Source organism: Lemur catta, chromosome 17, assembly GCF_020740605.2.
Source record: "Lemur catta isolate mLemCat1 chromosome 17, mLemCat1.pri, whole genome shotgun sequence".
Classification (NCBI taxonomy): domain Eukaryota; kingdom Metazoa; phylum Chordata; class Mammalia; order Primates; family Lemuridae; genus Lemur; species Lemur catta.
This window is the reverse complement of record NC_059144.1, coordinates 24003962-24025305: the sequence shown is the minus strand read 5'-3', so window position 1 is coordinate 24025305 and position 21344 is coordinate 24003962. Positions and strand designations below refer to the sequence as shown.

At 38.4% G+C, this 21344-nt stretch overlaps 1 protein-coding gene across 3 annotated transcripts in view; it reads left to right on the top strand.

Annotated features, from left to right (window-relative positions):
* Positions 1 to 4410: 4410 nt before the first annotated feature.
* CBFA2T2 (CBFA2/RUNX1 partner transcriptional co-repressor 2) overlaps positions 4411 to 21344 on the top strand; it is a 32628-nt gene continuing 15694 nt past the window's right edge. For all 3 annotated transcript variants that reach the window (XM_045528812.1, XM_045528810.1, XM_045528809.1), the window contains exons 1-7: positions 4411 to 4584; positions 8606 to 8847; positions 9838 to 9927; positions 14231 to 14412; positions 15861 to 16114; positions 19402 to 19487; positions 20661 to 20856. In XM_045528812.1, the coding sequence (XP_045384768.1) occupies positions 4467 to 4584; positions 8606 to 8847; positions 9838 to 9927; positions 14231 to 14412; positions 15861 to 16114; positions 19402 to 19487; positions 20661 to 20856 (1168 nt within the window). In that variant the 5' untranslated portion in view covers positions 4411 to 4466. The remainder of the gene's footprint in view (positions 4585 to 8605; positions 8848 to 9837; positions 9928 to 14230; positions 14413 to 15860; positions 16115 to 19401; positions 19488 to 20660; positions 20857 to 21344) is intronic.

Sequence of the window (21344 nt, the reverse complement as noted above, 5' to 3'; positions counted from 1 at the left end):
AGTACAAGTTTCTTCAGAGTACATTCCACCTTAAACCTTCTAACCTGAGGCTACTCCATCATCTGAGTCCCTGTTCATCCATCAAGAGATGGTGCTTTGGGAAAAATTCCAAAACTGTTCGTCCTCTGCTCTCACACCACAGTAATCATCTATACAGGAGAAGACTTCTGTGACTGAATGTGAGAGTTTTCCCCACATACACCAAGCAGTGAACACCACCTGGGTGTCCTCTATTTCAATTCAAACATTATCTACCTGGAAATAGCATCAGATCATACAGGATAAGGGCTCAGTCCCCAAAACTGCTCCGCCCTTCAGACAGCAGTCTGAAGTCCAGGACACAGAACTTCTGACTGACCTTCAGGTCAGTCATGGATGCCTAAAACCGTAGATAGTACTGAACCTTATATATAACATATGACTTTTCCATCCTAATTCAGCCTTGATAAGCACTATGGCAGTAACTTTTGCAGTTTGAGCAAAACTAGCATGGATTTCGTTTTCCTTCTTCACAATGTCAGAGATAGAAGATTCATTCTTACCGTAAATCTTAGCAACCTCAGCATACAATTTTTTTCTTATTAAGAACTTTCACCCTTTTCACTTGGAGGAAGCACTTTACAGCTTCTCTTTGGCATATCCAAATTGCCAGCATCATTATTCTTGCACTTTGAGGCCATTATTATGTAAAATAAGGGTTGTTTGAACACAGGCAGTATGATACCCCACAGATGTTCTGATCACCAGAGGGCTACTAAGTGACCAACAGGCAGGTACTGTCGATAGGCTGGAGAAGGGATGATTCACGTCCCAGGTGGGATGGTGTGAGATTTTATCACATTACTCAGAATAGTGCACAACTTAAAGCTTATGAATTGTTTATTTCTGGAATCTTTCATTTAATATTTTTGGACTGTGGTTGACTGCAGATAACTGAAACCATGGAAAGGGAAACCACAGATAAGGGGGGACTATTGTTATGTTTAATATTACTTTTTCTTGGAACTATAGAATAGTTCTGTTATTTAGTTCCATGTTTGATTCTTCAAACTCCTATGTAGGAAAAAATATCACTGCTATCATACAGAGAGCTGTTTATTACTTTGCTCTCTCTTTCATCTGTTTTCCATTTTCATGACATCCTTAGCATATTGCACAGTGAAGAAATAATATTGAGACATACTTTTCCACATGGGGTCATCAAGTTCTTTGGCTTTCCATGGTTAGATATTGAAACATCATTAATTTTGTAATACATGTGGTCATGTCTGGGTTTTATTTTTTAATATATATGTATATATTTATTTAAATATATTAAAAATAAAGCACAAACTCATAGGGTGACTAAGTTGTCAGTTACTTTGGATCTTAGAATCCATTTTTAGAATTGAGTTGGAACTTTATGACAAAACTAAGGGTTATTTTTATTTTCTAGGACCAAATACTTTATGGCTGCTTGATAGCCAAGCAGTGGTGTTTATAGGTTCAAGACACACTTGAGAGAAAGGGATTTCTTTTCCCTGAACTAAATTTATGTAAGTTTCTCTGGGGTTTGAAAAGATTTCAAGATATGGTTGGTTCTTTCAAGGGATTCAGCTGGAATATAACATAACCATCAGTTTTATAAAACTTCAGGAAAAAAATCTCTAACAGTGATGTCATAAAGCATGTCACAGTCATAATTCTACAGAGAGTTACTCTGATCCTACTTTGTCCCCAAGCAAAGGGTTAGAAGGCCTGCTTTGGGATGAAGGTGTTTGGAACTCACCCATTGTCTGAGCAATGCTGAATTTATCATGTTATAAACTATTAATATTCAGGTAGATCTCTCACACTATGAAAGGCGTTCATGCAACGCAGCCACTAAGAAAAATACCACCTTACCTTGTACTTGGTGCCTTTGCAACTGTTAATTCTGCGGTTATTCAGCACAGTATTTATGAGGTTAAATGGACAAATTGTTGATAGTAAACCCATTTTCCACAGGAAACATAATATTAACTTGGGCCATGGTCACATGCCTAGCTAAGTGGTAAATTTAGGATTTGATACCAGGATTCCTATATTCTAAACATCATTACTGTTTGTTGAGCACCCTCTTTATGCCTAACACTAGTCTGGCATAAAGATGTAATCCTTATATCTTTCCTATCAGGTTGATCTCATTACTTATTTTATATATGTTTAAAATGAGACCCAGAAATGATTTACTAAAATTCATATAGCTTGTGAATAACAGAATGAAGAGTCACACCAAATCTCTTGGTTTCCATACCTGTGCCTTTTTTTGCTTTATTATTGCTTGAAATATGAGGAATAACACTGGTGTTGCACGTTTATGAGTAATGAAATGAACAAGAAACAGGCAGTAGTAATCTGTAAACAGTACTCTAGTGGCTGGGTTGTGCCCACTATCTAAGCTTTCATTTGGTAAGAGCATACAGTTCAGTGTTCTGCAGTTGGGCTGCTCCAACTTTTTTATTCTGCCAAGTGCTGAATGTTAAAACACATCTCACTGCTGAGCCCTCCTCAGGCCTTTGGCGCCCTTGCTATAAAGGCAGGTGGTCTGCAGAAAGGCTCCCTCTAGGTTGTTGCACACTATACACAACACATTACAGTGCGAGACAACTGTCAGTTCCTTCCTTCCCTTCTCCCACACCCCCTCCAGAAAGCTGGGCCCCAGATGGAAAAGCTGGAAATGTGTCAACTGCTCTCTGAAGGGCATTGAGGAAATACTGTCAGGGAGAAAAAGGCAAGAGCAACAGCTCATAGTCCACTAATCAGACAGGACGACCATCAATTGCACAAAGAAATTGTCCTGAACAGAGCAATGGGAAGGGTTGGCGGAGTGTTGCCCCACGTGGTTCTCAGAGAGCTGCACATTTTTGTCAGGGGATTTATAACCTGAGGGCACTGCTTCCTTGATTGACTTTCATTATTCATTTTATCTCTTTCCAAAATGTGGCCACTGCAGACAAGCATAAAAATAGTTTTTGAAAATGAGAATAATAGATATTTTTCTCATTAAAAAGTGTCCTGTGAATGTGCAAAGATGTGCCTTGTTGCCAGTATTGTGAACAGTCTTTGTGTTGCCTTTATAGCCGTGCTCTCACAGAAAGGAAACTTTGACATAATATTCTCATATGAACCTTTGCTGACCATTTCTTGCACTTTAAAATTGAATTCAGCAGTTATTAGAGAATGAATACATGGTACTTAAGTGAAAAGCTTAGAGTCACTGAGAAACATAGCTCAATTTAAACATGGTTATGGTAGCCCTGGCCCTATTATTAACCAAGTATGTAACAAGTTCCTTTTGATAGGGAAAAATAACTTCTTAAAGATATTCAAATGTTACTTCTCAGCATCAAGTCTGATTCATACTGGCCTGGGCCTAATTCTAACGTCATTAATTTTATCTGATTTCTCTTTCTGGAATTTCGTTGCCATTTAGTGTGAAGTAGCCTCTGCTTAGTTTAGAATCAGCTCTACTTTTCGTCTTTTTGAACAAATGACATTTACATGCCTGATGTCAGAATATTGGCTCCACCTCTTTTTTCCTATGTGGTATAGTTGGTATATGTTAAAATTTAGTACTTCGTCATTAATAATAATTTGTATACAACTGATTATGATTCTATTTCTATGACATGCGGTTGAGGCCTACCAGTCTAGATAGTTCCCACATTAACTTTCCCCCCTACTAATTTGATTCATTTATATGGAGAAGTCAAAAAGGAATGCATCTAAAGGAAGCTAAATTTGTAACCTGGTTTCTTCCTTTCTCAGCCACCATCTATCTGGACTGTTAACTTTCAGTTCATGTTACCCCTTGTTCTTGTTCCCTGGTTTTAGTTTCTAGGGTTGATTTAACAAAGTACCACAAACTGGGTGGCTTAAGACAATAAAAGTTTATTCTCTCACAGTTTAGGAAGCCAGAAGTCCAAAATCAAGGTATCATCCAGGTGGATTCCTTCTTGGGGCTTCAGAGGAATATGTATTCCATGCTTCCTAGCTTCTGGTGGTTGTCAACAGTCCTTAGCATTCCTTGTTTATAGATGCATCACTCCAGTCTCTGCCTCTATCATATGGCGTTCCCTCTTTGTGACTGTCTTCACATCGGTTTCCCTCTGTGTATGTGTTTCTTTTCTTTAAGGACACCATTCAGATTGGATTTGGAGCCCACCTAGATAATCCAGGATGATCTCCTCCCAGGATCCTTAACTCAATTATATCTTCAAAGGCCCTTTTTGCAAATAAAGTAACATTTGCAGTTCCAGATGTTAGGACATGGAGGGGGGAGCACTATTCAACCCATTATACTAAGCATCTTCGTAACTTCCCAGTCTTCTAGGAAAATATGTTAGTATTTCAAATTATTATTGCTATTTGTGTTATCTTATAGAAAATTCTGACCTCCATTTCTTTTATTCTCTGCAGTTGGTCCTGAGAAAAGGGTGCCAGCAATGCCTGGGTCGCCTGTGGAAGTGAAGATACAGTCCAGATCCTCACCTCCCACCATGCCACCCCTCCCACCAATAAATCCTGGAGGACCGAGGCCAGTGTCCTTTACCCCTACAGCATGTGAGTCCTTTTAATTATTTGGGTTTGTAGTTCAGAGCAACATTTGGATCTAAGTGATTGATTTCCATTAAGCCTTCAGTATGTACTATTCAGGCATTTTCAAAATGCTATTAAAAATACAGATAGATACAAATTGTTGTTTCTTACTTCTATTGTTTATTCACTCTGAGAATAGTATTTAGCTTAGGTATTTGGATACTTAGTGGTTTAAATATTTTGTTTTCATACTCTTTGGCTGTTAAATAACTCTTTTTATTTCTTTGACTCTAACAATAATATATTTAAATTATTATATTGATTTATATGATTCAAAGTATTCTAAGTTTCATAAAATTACAGAAGTAGGTCTAAAAATGTTCCAGGTCTGTCATGGTAAGTAAGGTCGTTACAAAAGAGAATATTGTTGCATTAGTTTGCTAGAGCTGCCATAAACTAAATACTACAGACTCTGTGGCTTAAACAATGTGTTTTTATTAATTGTCTCACAATTCTGGAAGGTAGAATTCAAAGATCAAAGTGTTGGCAGGTTTGGTTTGCCCTGAAGCCTTTCTCCTTGGCCTTACCTTCTTGCTATGTCCTCACATGGCCTTTTCCTTTTTTTGTGCGTGTATCCTTAGTATCTCTTCTCCTACTTATAAGGATATCAGTCATATTGGATTAGGGACCCCCCATATGACTTCAGTTAACTTTAATTACCTCTTTATACCTCTGTCTCCAAATACAATCACATTCTGAGGCACAAGGGGTTAGGACTTCAACATATGAATTGGGAGTTGGGAGATGGGAGGACATATTTCAGTCCATAATAATTATATTAGCTAATAAATGTGTAATAAGTTGTTCAACCCCACTAGCCATCAAATGCAAACTAAAACCCAATGTGATACACCCACCAGAATGTTCAAAATGAGAAAGAATTATCAAGTTTTTATAAATACATATGCAGCAACTTGAGCACTCATACATTGCTGGTTGGAGTGTAATTTGGAACAACCACTTTTGGAAATTGTTTGGCAAAATGTACTAAAGCTGAGTTTCCACATACCCTATGATTCGGCAATTTCAGTCATATGTATACATTATACTTCCAGAAAACCCCAAACTTCAGTTTAAAATCTAGACTTATAAGACATACATGTCTTGATTTTAATTTGAGTTCTGCCTTCCCATGCACATGCTGCCACCCCCAGTTCACACTGACTCTCTTGCAGATATTTTGCCTCATAAACTAGAACACACTTGCTATTTGTGGAATGCCCAAAAAGTGTCAGAGCACTGCGCTAGATGCCATATGTATTGTTTTATTTAAATGCCATTACACAAACTTGCATACTATCTGTGCTCAAAAATTTGTGTTTTGTGTGTTTATCACTTTAAAAAGCAAGAGAAGAGAATGTAAAATATCCAGCTTTAATAGAAAGTTTAATTATTATTTTCCCAAAACATTTGAAATTGAGTTACTGGCAACTGCAGCCTCAGTTTGAGCCAGAATGAATGAAATAAAGTTTGACTTCCTTTTTCTTAAATTCTAATTTCTATCTCAAAGTTAAACAGCCTTAGGATACAGGTACTATCTTGAAATGAAATAGATTTAAATCCCAGCTATCATTTGGATTTTAGGACACAGATAATAGGTATACACGTATATAAATTCAGTCCTTTGTACCTCCATATTTGGCAACTTGGAGGTGGATATGTTTTATTTCAGAAAATGTGATCATACAGTTTTATGAAAGAGGCTATAAAAAAGCCTTTCTGCATGTCAGGGTGGCTAAAAGCGCAGTAATGTATTATTTTTATGGGTTGCTTCAAAAGAGGGCAGTTTTCCAATGGCATTTGACTTTTCTGTGAAAACAAAGAAATGGCAGATCATTGTAACTAATTTTCTGGATTGCTGAGGTTAAGTGTTGAGCTTTCCTTTCCAGTAGTTTTAGTAATCTCCTTTAATGGAAGACACAGAAGAGAACTTACTCTCTTTTTCTCAGAGTGTTAGTATTTTTTGCAATGAATCGTTAAGCAGCATTTTTCTGAACACTTACCCTCTGCTAGCAAATGAACAAAGCAAAAGTATATACAGTGTACATAGTTTATAAAACTTAATTACAGTATACACAGATGTGTAAGGTACTACTCATCAAGAAGTCCACAGTCTATTAAGGCAGTTCAAATATAGAAAGAAATAAGTATAAGTTGGGAAGTAAAATAGTGGAAGCATGTATATAAACAGCACGGAGAAGATTTAGTAAATCTACTAGGGTCTACCTTAACGTGGAGCAACAGCACATGACAAAGAATGCTCTTTTTCTTTCTTTCTTTTTTTTTTTTTTTAAGACAGAGTCTCACTCTGTTGCCTAGGCTAGAGTACAGTGATGTCATCACAGCTCACATCAACCCCAAACTCTTGGGCTCAAGTGATACTCCTGCCTCAGCCTCCCAGGTAGCTGGGACTACAGGCATGCGCCACCATGCCTGGCTAACTTTATATATATATATTTAGTTATCCATATAATTTCTTTCTATTTTTAGTAGAGACGGGGTGTCGCTCTTGCTCAGGCTAGTTGATTTAAATTATTTCTTACATTTTTAGATACAGTTTCACCTTAAATTTTCAAGCATGGATATGATTACATGAAAACGGATTGACACTTAAGTACTAGGTCGTTTTATCTCACTGTTCAGTGACAAAGGAAGTTTTTACATCATGCCACCAAAAATGTAGGTCTAGGATTGTTTTCCAAATTAAAACTACCAAGAAGTGACTATAATTACATTTTTACAATTTTATCAAAAATATAAAATGGGGCCCCATTTTATATGCGGTGGCTCACCCCTGTAATCCCAGCACTTTAGGAGGTGAAGGCAGGAGGACCACTTGAGGATGGGAGTTTGAGACCAGCCTAGGAAGCATAGTGAGACCTCATCTCTAAAAAAAAAAAGCACACACACACAAAGAAAATAGGAATGTCCTTCCTGTATGAAGTCCTGAAGATACTTTACTTAAATGACCAAGAATTTGGCAGTATTAATCTAGCACTGTTAAGGCAGAGAGAAAGTGACTCTAATGGACATTAGTATTCTGAATGCTCAAAGAGATGTATACCTTTTTGTTGGAATAAGTCATTAAATCTATAGCCTAGAAAAATATCCCCCACATTATCATAACTCTGGTTGTCTTGCTCACATGCTACCTTCTAATTGACTGCTTAGTGTCTGTAGGATCCTGAGGTTGAGAAGGCGATGTGATATAAAAGATGGGCATGAGTGTCTAGTCACTGGAAAGATTTATTGTCCCACACTCATATCAAGCACTACCTGTTGCAAGAAGTCTTTCTTTTCTTTTTCTTTTTTTTTTTTTTTTTGAGACAGAGTCTCACTCTTGCCCAGGCTAGAGTGCCGTGGCATCAGCCTATCTCACAGCAACCTCAGACTCCTGGGCTCAGGCAATCCTCCTGCCTTAGCCTCCCGAGTAGCTGGGACTACAGGCATGCGCCAGCTAATTTTTATATATATACACGTGTGTGTGTGTATATATATACACACACACACACACACACACACATATATATATTTAGCCGTCCATATAATTTCTTTCTATTTTTAGTAGAGATAGGGTCTTGCTCTTGCTCAGGCTGGTCTCGAACTCCTGAGCTCAAACAATCTGCCCGCCTGAGCCTCCCAGAGTGCTAGGATTACAGGCATGAGCCACCACTCCCGGCAAGAAGTCTTTCTTAAAACTACCCATCCCTGCCCATACCCCCTGTAGAATTAGATGTCCCTTCTCTGTGCTCTTGTGGCACTCTACACTTCTTTTTTAACACTTCTGTGTTACTCTGTAACCATTTCTACCTGATAGTCCATCTCATTAAACAGCAATCTCCTCGAGGACAGAAACAGTTTTGTATGCTCCTTGAACATGTGCTTCACAAAATTGAATAAATGAAGAAGTGCAAACAAGAAGAAATTAATGAAGGTCCTTATATTTTGCACTGAAACTGAGTCTTTCATTTTGGCTTTCTTTTAGTAAGCAATGGAATCAACCATTCTCCTCCTACCCTCAATGGTGCCCCATCACCACCACAGAGATTCAGCAATGGTCCTGCCTCTTCTACATCTTCTTCGCTAACAAACCAGCAGTTGCCAGCCACTTGCGGTGCTCGGCAGCTCAGCAAATTGAAACGCTTTCTCACTACTCTGCAACAGTTTGGCAATGACATCTCACCTGAGATTGGGGAGAAGGTGCGGACTCTTGTTCTGGCATTGGTGGTAAGTACAGCATCACTGTTGACAGCTTCCTCAGTGTGTGGCTCGGATCTAAAGCTAGCAGAGAAGTTGTGGATATTTCTGCTTATTCTCAAACCTATAGTAATATGTGGCAAGTTCTACAGACTAAATTAGTTATTGTATAACTTGTATAACACTGTTGAATTTTAGATTTCCTGACAACTGTTTATCAAAGAAACAAAATCTGTAATGTTTACCTTATTGTTTAAGGTGTTGATTTAATTCCAATAAACAGCTTTGGATTTGTCTTAAAACTGGTTTCAGCAGACCCCCTGGGGTCCGGCTGAGTTAATACAAAGTTCTATAATTTAATATATTCAGTGCCTGGTGCGTTGTTTTTTAACCAAAGAGAATAGAGAAGTAGCAAGTTTAATTTTCAAAATAATAATTTGTAAAATTATAAGTTTCATCATCTAAATAGTATCAAAGGGATTACATTGTTTAGCTCCTCTTGCATATAGAGTTTCTTTAGAATTTGCAAGGCACACATTTTTCTTTTTGTACTGAGCATGGTGAACCTGTGGTATAAAGGAATGATTTTTCTGACGTTGACAACTGAGTGGTGTTTAACTGTCAATGTTTATAAGGGAAGTATTGCCAGTTCCCAATATTTCTAAATCAAATTCTTTAAGATTTACCTCCAATAAAAGCATCCTGTCCTCCTTCCTGCGTGTTAGCCCATCTTTATGTGATACGAGTGTGTCACTTCATGAGTAGTGAGGAAGGCAGTGCCCTATTCTACAACCCAGGCTGCTGGATAAAGGAGAGAATCTAGATTTGGGGTGGTGGAGAAGAGAATCAAGGAGGCTGAATTTCTGTTATAAAGGAAATAGAATTTAGTTAATTTTTGAGAGGGGTCTGAGTTCATAATAGTGCTCTTGGAATTATCCGTTTCCTTATGATTTAAAAGAGTTCAGCATTGTAAGCCAGTGTCCGGTTTTAGAAGTTGAACAAAGTTATTTATCTTTTCAGAACTCAACAGTGACAATTGAAGAATTCCATTGTAAGCTCCAAGAGGCCACAAACTTTCCTCTTCGTCCTTTTGTGATTCCATTTCTCAAGGTAATTCTATCAGATAACTACTGAATGTAATTTATCTTCACCATTCCTCAAGATCTACTGATCTCTGTTCTGTGATCTAAATCAGGGTGGCTTGCCATGTTTTTTATATCTTTCTTATATTTTGGGCTGGAAGAGAGGTGTTAGTATAATCTGCAGATAAGCCTCATGCTTGATGAGATGGGAATTGCAAAAGGCTTGAGTTGTGGTCTGTGTGCAGGAGGGAGCAGGTGGTGATTGGGCTAGGAGGGTGGGGTTGGGGTGGTGGGTGGGTTCTTGGCAGAGGAAATAACTGAGCACTAAATCTTTTGGGTATGGCCAGAGCAGAGCGTGAAGGGTGTGCGTTATCTTAGAGGAGATGCTTTGCAATTTGGACTTACTCTAAAGTCAGGAGAAGATGTAGGAAGGCAATGTTTGTATCTTCTAAAGCCTCAGTCTAGTTTCTAATAATATCCTTTGGTGCAATTTATGCTCTCTGGAACATAACTTTTGGGGACAATGTCCTAAATTATCATGCTTATGTGATAAGTGAGGCAGTGTTATATTTATATGGAATGTGCCCCTTTTAAAAAGCTTTTTTTGAGACAGTCTTGCTCTGTTGCCCTGGCTAGAATGTAGTGGCATCATCATAGCTCTCAGCAACCTCCAACTCCTGGGCTTAAGTGATCCTCCTGCCTCAGCCTCCCAAGTAGCTGGAACTACAGGTGCATGCTACCACGCCCAGCTATTTTTCTATTTTTAGTAGAGACGGGGTCTCACTCTTGATCAGGCTGGTCTCAAACTCCTGAGCTCAAGTAATCCTTCTGCCTTGGCCTCCCAGACTGCTAGGATTACAGGTGTAAGCCACCCTGCCTGGCCAAAAAGCTTTTTATTTTAAAATAATTTCATGCTCACAATAAGCCACAAAATGGTACAATAAAATTCCTGTATACTCTTAACTCACATTCTCCAAATGTTAATATTTTACCACATATCATTCTATTTTTTTCTCAGAAATATTTGAGAACAAACTACAGATATTGTACATCTAAACAGTTAATACAATTATCAAATCAGGAATTTAACATTCATGCAACACTATTATCTTATCTATAGACCTTATTCATATTTCACCAAGTGTCCCACTAATGTCTTTTTACAGCAAAAGAAAAACTTTGGGGGTGAGGGTGGTCCTGGATCTAATTCAAGATCACCTGTTGCATTTAGTTGTCATGTCTCTTTAGTCTACTCTAATCTGAAACAGTTTCTCGTCTTTTCATGATCCTGACATTTTTGAAGAGCATAGGATAGTTACTTTATAGAATGTACCTTGATTTGGTTTTTTTCTGATGCTTTGTCATGATTAAAATCAGGTAATGCATTTTAATCAGGAATAGCAGGTAAATGGTATCACTGCATGCTATCAGGACGAAAAGGTTTTAGTTAGTCCCATCATTGAAAGTATTTGATCACTTGGTAAAGGCAGTATCTGCCCACTTTTCCACTGCACAGTTACTTTTTCTCATGTAAAACAATAATTTTCAAAAATAGGTAACATTATGACTCATACAGACAAAAAAATGATCACTGTCAAAGATTTTATTTAACTCACAATTAATGAGGGAATCAGTAGGATGTTACAACCAGTTCAAAGGAGAATCTAAAGAACAGACACATTATAGATCAGAATTACTGATGTGACTGTGAACACAAGTGAAACTAGCGTTTTCTACACCAGGCAAAGTAAGTCAGTTGAACCTCTACTGGGCATAATTTATGTGTCCATAGACAACTGTTATTTTATGTTGCTATCAGTTATCTGTAAGGTACAGAGTTATAAAATAACTCATCCCACATCATTTAGCAGATAGGAAATTTTTTAAAAAAATGATAAATAAATAAAATAGCTCAATGGCAATGAGTCAGATACTAGTATGTTGGAGACCAGGTTGGGCAAACTATGACCCAAATCCAACCCACCACATGGTTTTTTGTACCATGGCTAAAAATGGTTTTTACAGAGGAACATTTGCAGTCAATTTGGTGACAGGGAATACTACCTTGAACCTCACTTAAACTAAATGTTATTTATCTCCTCTTCCCACCCTGAACGAAGAATTCCATTCTTTTCATTAGTAGTAGATAAATATTTCCAAAAAAAAAAAACCACAACTATACTCAATTGTTACTGTATTTGGAATGTTATCAATATAATATTTATGGAAATTTATTTTCTCTTTTTTTTTGAGTACCTATATAATATTATTAATTTTGCTTCAAGTCACAAAGCCTAAAAGTATTTACTATCTGGCCAAATAAATATGCCCCTTTCACTTTCTTTTACCTTACTTTCATTTCCTAAGTAAATATCATAGCATCAGAAAGGTACTATTATCTTACTAAAGTACAGATGCCAGTTTTTAAAATTTAAAAATTTTTTAGGCCGGGTGCGGCGGCTCACGCCTGTAATCCTAGCACTCTGGGAGGCTGAGGCGGGTGGATTGCTCGAGGTCAGGAGTTCGAGACCAGCCTCAGCAAGAGTGAGACCCCGTCTCTACTAAAAATAAAAAGAAATTATCTGGGCAACTAAAATATATATATAGAAAAAAATTAGCCGGGCATGGTGGCGCATGCCTGTAGTCCCAGCTACTGGGAAGGCTGAGGCAGTAGCATCGCTTAAGCCCAGAAGTTTGAGGTTGCTGTGAGCTAGGCTGATGCCACGGCACTCACTCTAGCCCGAGCAACACAGTGAGACTCTGTCTCCAAAAAAAAAAAAAAAACTTTTTAAATTGGCACATATCAGACATATAAGAAAATGCATAGGTCTAAGGTGCATAGCCTGCATTGTGGCTTTTCTCTAATAGCATTGAAGCCTCAGCTGCTCCAAGCAGTCTGTGGCTCCTTTTTCAGCCCTGAAACAGCTGTGCTAGTTCTATCTTGGTCTCCTTTCTGTATGTTAGAGCCAGTAGACAATTATTTCCCCAAGACTCCAAAATCATGAAAGATTTGTGTTAATAGGAAATAATTAGCATCTTTTTTATTCATCAAAGGACACGTGTCACAAATATAAAGATCTGTCATGATATTTTTTTCAATTAAGTTTTTGCAGTTGAAATAAGATTGAAGTTATAGAACAGACTTTAAAAAGTGTTTTATATCATCAAATTTCCTATTCTTAACTGTGTTATTTTGGAAAACAGCATGAGGTAGGTTGTTATGGCAGCTTTTTGGCTACCATTTGGGGTTTTGTCAATTTATCTCTGCTTTAAAACCATCACTAATTATGGTGCCTGCTAAATTAACCCTCAGTGAAGGATGACTACTTACATGTATTAAAACTCTCCTTTCACTTGCTTGTGTGTCCCTTGGGATAAAGGCTTTTATTAATGGGCTTAGCCTGAATTGTTTTTAAATTTGGTGAGAAAAATATAGTTATTTTACATTTTTCTGATAAATATGGGAAATGTAAATTGTATATATGAAGGAATTAGAATTCTGAAGTTTAAAAGATGTATAGAGTTTTATGGGCTGGCCCGGAGGCGTGCGCCTGTAGTCCCAGCTACTCAGGAGGCTGAGGCAGGAGGATGACTTGATCCTAGGAATTCGAGGTTGCAGTGAGCTATGTTGACGCCACTGCTCTCTAGCTGGGGCAACAGAGCAAGATCCTGTCTCAAATTTTTAAAAAAAGATGCATAGAGTTTTAAATATGATTCCCCATTACAGGTTTTTTAAGTATGAGAGAAGGAAAAATATCAATACATAATTAATTATCCTTTTATATATTACATTACTCACAGTACTCCTTTTCAAAACCCTGTATTGAAGAATAATCATAGTTTCCAGAATTCTTTGGCAACTCTCATAGAGAACATGAAGGGAGGTTGAATAGTGCCATAGAGATGGGTTGGAATTCAGAAGAGAGAAACCAGGGCTTGTAATGATAGAAGAAAAGGTGAATTCCTCCTATTCCTATGTAGGAAGTAATGATTCTCTAACTGTCCAGTCTTCAAAAATGTATTTTTTTTAATTATTATGTTCAACAAACCTTTATTGAACTTTGACTCAGTACTGGGCCAAGAAGGTAAATATGGCACCATCTCTTCCTTAAGAGGATTTACATCTGGTTGGGGAAAAAGACAAGTCAACCAGTAATTCGAATACAGTATAATAAATATCACTGTACTCATCGAAGCAGCATGTGAAAATCATATGGACAAGGAGAAGAGGACTTTTGTCTTTTGTATCATCTGCTTTGTGAAAGCCTTTTAAGGTGCTGAGCCCTGTTGTGTAGGGCCCAACACTAGGAAAACTGCCTCTTCTTTTCAAGGCTAACCTGCCCCTGCTGCAGCGAGAACTGCTACACTGTGCTCGGGCAGCCAAGCAGACCCCATCCCAGTACCTGGCTCAGCACGAACACCTTCTGCTCAACACAAGCATCGCATCACCTGCTGACTCTTCTGAGCTGCTCATGGAGGTACATGGAAACGGGAAGAGGCCCAGTCCAGAGAGGTGAGCAGAGAAGAGGTTTGTTGTCCTTGCCTTTCTGGGACAACTCTGACCTTTCCCTTTGCTTGTAAAAGAAAGAATTTTATTGCTATGGTTGTAGACAGGAAATGTCTCAGACTTTCAAAGGTTATTTTTGCATTATCCCAACAATAAGCAGTCATATAAGTCTAAAATCTAGGAGTAGCTCCCAGACATGAGTATTTTTCAAAAACACTTCAGATGACTCTACACACCCCTGGTAAGAAACTCTGCTCTGGAGCATTCTGTGAGTCCACTGTTCCAGAAGCCTAAGAAATATAATCTGCCAAAGGCATTTTTTTCCTTATTTTAAGGAGAATTTTTATTATTTTTATGTCAAAGGCATTTTTTTCTAATTTGTGAACTCTTTAACGAGTATAACAATTAATTATTAATACTTACCAATGAATCTTTACTGAGATTATAATTCTATGAATTTATTCTTTAAAATTCAGTATCAGTGGCTGGCACAATATTCTATGGGTTATCCAGGAAGCTTTTTTTTTTTTTTGAGACAGAGTCTTGCTTTCTTGCCCTGGGTAGATGCTGTCGTGTCATCATAGCTCAGTGCAACCCCAACCACCTGGGCTCCAGAGATTCTCCTGCCTCAGCCTCCCACCTGGGACTATATGCATGTTCTACCACGCCTGGCTAATTTTTTCTGTTTTTAGTAGAGACAGGGTCTCACTCTTGCTCAGGCTGGTCTTGAACTCCTGACCTCAAGCAATCCTCCTGCCTTGGCCTCCCAGAGTCCTTGAATTACAGGCATGAGCCACCACGCCAAGCCCTAATTTTTAAAAAAAATTTTTTTGTAGAGACAAGGTCTCTGTTGTTCAGGCTGGTCTCAAACTCCTGGCCTCAAACAATTCTCCTGCCTCGGCTTCCCAAAGTGCTGGGATTACAGGCGTGAGCAACTGGGCAGGCCTAGAAGCAATATTTTAACAACAGTAGAAAACTTGTTATAGTTCTGAAGCTGAATGATTGAAAATCTTACCAAGTCACAAGTGAATTAGTTATGTGAGCCTTTTTTCTCCCATGTAGAGAATTGTGTCTTTCTGATAACTCACTTCTATGGTAACAAATTTGATCTTAAAACATTCCTAAACATACTTGAACCCATAATTCTTAATATTTCTGTTACATAGGAAAATGTCATCTCCTTAATCTCTCCTTTGCTTCATGAGGCTTAGATATTTCTGTGTAGTTTTGGGTGGATTTGACCCTTCTTTTCATGCTGGAATACATCAACAATTTACATGATGTGCCTGGCCCTTGAAGACAATTCCTTTCACACTTCATGTCATGCCTTTCCATACAGTCATCCTATTTATGATAGTGCATAACATCATATGTAACACAGCGTAGGTGTGCAGGAAATGTTTGCATGAACACTTGTTGACAGGCTCAGATGTGCACTTGTGGTTCCTCTACAGGAGAGAAGAGAATAGTTTTGAAAGAGATACAATTGCTCCTGAGCCTCCTGCCAAGAGAGTGTGTACCATTAGCCCTGCTCCCCGGCATAGTCCTGCTCTCACTGTACCCCTCATGAATCCTGGGGGCCAGTTCCATCCTACTCCTCCACCTCTTCAGCATTATACCTTAGAAGATATTGCAACTTCACACCTGTACCGGGAACCCAACAAGGTGCTAGAACATCGAGAAGTGCGTGATAGGCACCACAATCTTAGTAAGTGACGGAAGCAGCATGATAATGATTCGAATTTATACTTTGTTGCTATCATGTGATAGAAGTAGGATTACTATCAAGAGGGAACTCTGGATAAAGTAAAATCAACTTGAGAAAAATAGCAAAATGAATGCAGTGATAAGTGGAGATTAAAGCTGAACAAATTCTAGGGATAAACTGGCATAAAGAATAACGAGGTATCATTTATTCTCAAATGGTTCAGAAAAAAATAGAGAATGAAAAAGCAAATGAGATAAAATAATAACATTTGGGAAATCTGTGTGAAGGGTTTGTGAGTTTTCTTTGTACTATTCTTGCAATTTCTGTAAGTCTGAATTTATTTAAGAATAAAAGTTTTTAAAATTAAGCAAGAAAGATGCAAAATATGTAGTCTTAGAGGTAAAAGTACATGCACGGACATTTAGGTCAGGAGTTGAGGCATATCTAAATTTAAATCTTGGCTCTGCATCCTAACTAGCTTTGTGATCTCATGCAAGTTGCTTAGGCTCTCTGAGCCTCAGAATATAATTTCTAAAATGGAGATAATACCACCACGTGGGCTGGGTTGTTACATTTGGATTGCCTCGCACATGGGCCCTCAGAGACCATTAAATTTAGGAAGAAACAAACATACAAAAAATCCTAACAAACCTCATCTGAGATCAATTTTGGATAGAGCTTTTTGTCATGTACTCATGCAAGTTTACTGAAGAAGGTGTTTTGGAGTTTAACTGCTAAGCATCTGTCAGGGCACAGAACCAGAGTTACCAGCTTCCAGGGTTTCTCCTACATTTCAATTTGTGGGATACCTTGTAGAGTAAGAAATTGTAGAACATTTGCCCCTCTCTTCTTCTGACTTCAGCTCACTAGCATTGTGCAGAGGCTTGGACCACAGTAGGGCCCCTTGCTTCATGCAGTGGTGGCTGAATGGTGAAGGCTATGGCAGCTGTGATTTTCTCAGCATCACTACTCAGTCTTAGTTACCACTCAGATTGTGTTGTACTTACGTTATCTCATTTAATCCTCACAGAGTTTCCAGGCAGTTGTTATCCCCTCTTTACAGATAGCTAGTAAGTGGCAGAGACAAGATTCGGATCCTAGTTGTCTGATGCCCCAAGCTTTGGTGCACTGGCAGTATGTTATGATGCTTATATTTGTGTCCAATCCCTATTCCTTCAGTGCCTCTTTTCATCTGTTAAACACTAGGCTTGTTATTGTTTTCGTTTATATTCATACCCATTTTTTTTTTTTTTTTTTTTTTTTTTTTTGAGACAGAGTGTCACTTTGTTGCCCGGGCTAGAGTGAGTGCCGTGGCATCAGCCTAGCTCACAGCAACCTCAGACTCCTGGGCTTAAGCAATCCTACTGCCTCAGCCTCCCTAGTAGCTGGGACTACAGGCATGAGCCACCATGCCCGGCTAATTTTTTTGTATATATATTTTTAGTTGGCCAGATAATTTCTTTCTATTTTTAGTAGAGACGGGGTCTCACTCTTGCTCAGGCTGGTCTCGAACTCCTGACCTCGAGCGATCCACCCGCCTCGGCCTCCCAGAGCTAGGATTACAGGCGTGAGCCACCGCGCCCGGCCTTCATACCCATTTTTTGCCAGTTTGATTTGCAAAAGAAATGTGCTAACAACTAGCTATAACTGCCTTTTTTTTTTTTTTTTTTTGAGACAGAGTCTCGCTTTGTTGCCCTGGCTAGAGTGAGTGCCATGGCGTCAGCCTAGCTCACAGCAACCTCAAACTCCTGGGCTTAAACGATCCTACTGCCTCAGCCTCCCAAGTAGCTGGGACTACAGGCATGTGCCACCATGCCCGGCTAATTTTTTTCTATATATATATTTTAGTTGGCCAGATAATTTCTTTCTATTTTTAGTAGAGACGGGGTCTCGCTCTTGCTCAGGCTGGTCTCGAACTCCTGAGCTTAAGCAATCCACCCGCCTCGGCCTCCCAGAGTGCTAGGATTATAGGCGTGAGCCACCACGCCCGGCCTAACTGCCTTTTTTTAATTGTCGACTTCATTGATTGATTGATTGATTGATTAGAGGTGGGGTCTCACTAAGTTGCCCAAGGTTGGACTTGAATTCCTTGGCTCAAGCAATCCTCCTGTCTCAGCCTCCTTACTTACTATAGACACATGCCACCACACCTGGTTCTTATAATTGCATTTTTTTATCACATTTTACTTGTATTTCTACAATTTTAGGAAAAATTTTTTTTTTTGCTCTTGAAGCGTTCTTCAACTGATGATCATCTAGCTTGATGGTTTCTTTTAGGTTCAACCATTTGTCTTTCAGGCTCATTACAGATTTCCTTAATTTTCACTGGTCCTGTTTGAAAACACATGCCCTCGTACAGTGGTACTCAGCTGTTACCAAGCCAATCATCACCACCTCCTTTAAACAAATATATTATACCACGGCCTTTACTCTCCTAAAATGAAATTTAGATATGTTATAGCCTATCTTAGACCCATAATTTTAGGACCAATATTCTATCCTAAGTGAATATATAAGAAAGTATCTTATAATAAAATGTGTTAGTGCTCAGGCATGACTACATTAGAAGATATAATGAAATAAGCAGGTTCTTGCCCTGATGCAGAATCACTATGAATACAATACCTGTAAATTCAGACTGATAATAGAGGTGTTGTTTTAATGATTCAAAGACTATCAGCAGTGTTAGCATATGTGACACGAGTTTTTCAAAACAGTTGACAACTCTTGATTCACACAGTCATTGCATTCCTAGATATTTCAGTATGTAACAAAACCATGCCCCCTAAAATACTATTGGTAATACTAAGCTATTTCCAAGTAGTTGTACCAGTATACACTCTAGCTTTGGTGGTTAAGTATTTGTATTGCACCACATCCTTGATAACACTTAGTATTATCTGATGTTTTAATTTTTTCCAATGTGTTAAATGTAAAATGTCATCTCATTGAATATTGCATTGCCTGACTACTTATAAGTTTGAGTATCTTTTTAGATGTTTATGGATCATGTATAGTTTCTTATCTATGAGGTACCTGTTTGTTTCTTTTGCCTTTATTTATTTTCAGCTATTTGTCTTTCACAATTGATTTATTAGAGTTCTTTATATAACCTGAATAATGATATTTTGTTGGGTATATGTCATTTTGTTCGTCCCACACCTCATTATGAATCATTGCCTTAGCGTGTTCAAAGTTCTTACAAATGCATGTGTATTTACTTTGTAGAATTTGGTACTACCATATTCTTCCCACTATCTTCAAATTTAATCTCTAATTTCTAATAGGTCTAAATGGAAGCTATCAAGATGAGTTGGTAGACCACCGTTTGACAGAAAGGGAATGGGCTGATGAATGGAAACATCTTGACCATGTGAGAACCTTACAGTGTATAATTTCCCTAACTATTGCTTTTGGTTCTTAATACCATCAATAGTTAATGGAGCATGTGTGCTTGAAGTGAATATAACCAGACATAACATCCTTTGCTTTTAATAAAAGCTGGTTTATCTGCTACTCCCTCAGCTACAGAGCTACAGAGTTACTCTCAAATCTTTGTGGTGGGATGATCACTTTAATTCACAAACCAAGTAAAGTCATGTAGCATACTGGTTAAAAGCATAGCTGTGCACTTTGTAGCTGGGTACAATGGCATGTGCCTGAAGTTCCAGCTATTCAGAAGGCCTGAGGCAGAAGGATGACTTGAGCCCAGGAGCCAGCCTGGGCAACATAGCAAGACCTTGTCTCTAAAAAATAAAAATCAAAACAAAACAAAAAACCTCACAGGTTTGTGAGTTCAGGTCCCAGCTTTGCTACTTCCTATCGTTGTGAGCTAGGCAAATTACTTTACCTCTTTTAGCCTTAATTTTTATGTCTTTTAATGCCACATTATTTGAACTCTCAGGAGGGCTATAATAATGTATAAGGTGCTTATCACAGGGGCTGGCACATAGGATGTGTTAAATAAATGGATTTCCTCCAAATACAAGTGAGAATTAGTACCCTGGTACAGAATGTAAGCCCGAGTTCTCTCCCCCATTGGAAGAGAGAGTTTCCCTTCTCTCTAAAAAGGGAAGAGAGGATATTAGTACCTACTTGAAATTTACATGCAGTAGCTTTTCCTTCTTGAGTGACAGTTGTCCCTGATCCTTATTTCTGTCATTGAATTCTTATAAAAATCTCTAGCTTTATCAGGTGACTTAGTGTATTTAGACAGAGATTTACTGTAGGTTAACCAGTCTTTAACGAACCATGTTATTATGAGACTACATATAGCTGCTTCAACCTTGAAGAATCCAAAAGCCTTATGTTGAAATAAAAAAATGAATTAACTATCTGCTGGATCATAAGGACCAAAAAAAAAAAGAAAGAAAGAAAATGAATAACTGTGTGTGTATATATTTCAAAAGAAGCTGTCATAAAGGCTTTTAAATGTAAAATACTTGAACCTTAATTTTTTTATATTGTGTTTACCTGTCCTTGATTTTCAATGTTTGTTGTTTGAATTTGCTCATCTCATCTCTGCCTGACTTCCTGTCTGGTTCAGGCCCTGAATTGCATTATGGAAATGGTAGAGAAGACGCGGCGCTCCATGGCAGTTCTGCGGCGCTGTCAGGAATCTGATCGTGAAGAGCTCAACTACTGGAAAAGACGATATAATGAAAACACAGAGATGAGGAAAACAGGGACCGAGTTGGTCTCCAGGCAGCACAGCCCTGGGACTGCAGATTCTCTCGGCAACGGTAAGGGGAGAGTCTGAAGGGAACCTAGAATAAACATCAGCCTTAGGACTCCACCTGATATGGTAAGGAAGGCTTTTTCTATTTTACTTTAAAGGAAGGTGATGCTAGATTGTGGAGTTAGGGAGACTCGTGTGATTCTGGAGAGTAAACGAGAAAATATGTGAAGCACTCAGTACTGGGCATGTTCAAGAAATGTTAATTCTCCCTTGCAGAGAATGAGAAAATATGTGAGTTTGTTCTTTCTTTAACTCTCTCTGCATATTTATGTGCTGGATGATACTCAAAGAGTGGTTGTTAAATTCAGCCTGGGCCAATGTCCTAGGTATTGTAGTGTCATAACTTTGATTCCTCACAGCAGCCTTGAAAGTGTTCAGCTCACCTTCCTTCCTCTTTTCCCCACCTCTATCCAGGAAAGTACCACTTATCAACCACCGCCGGGTGGCCTCTACAAAAGCTTTTACTGTGCCAAACTGAGTTGTACCGTCTTG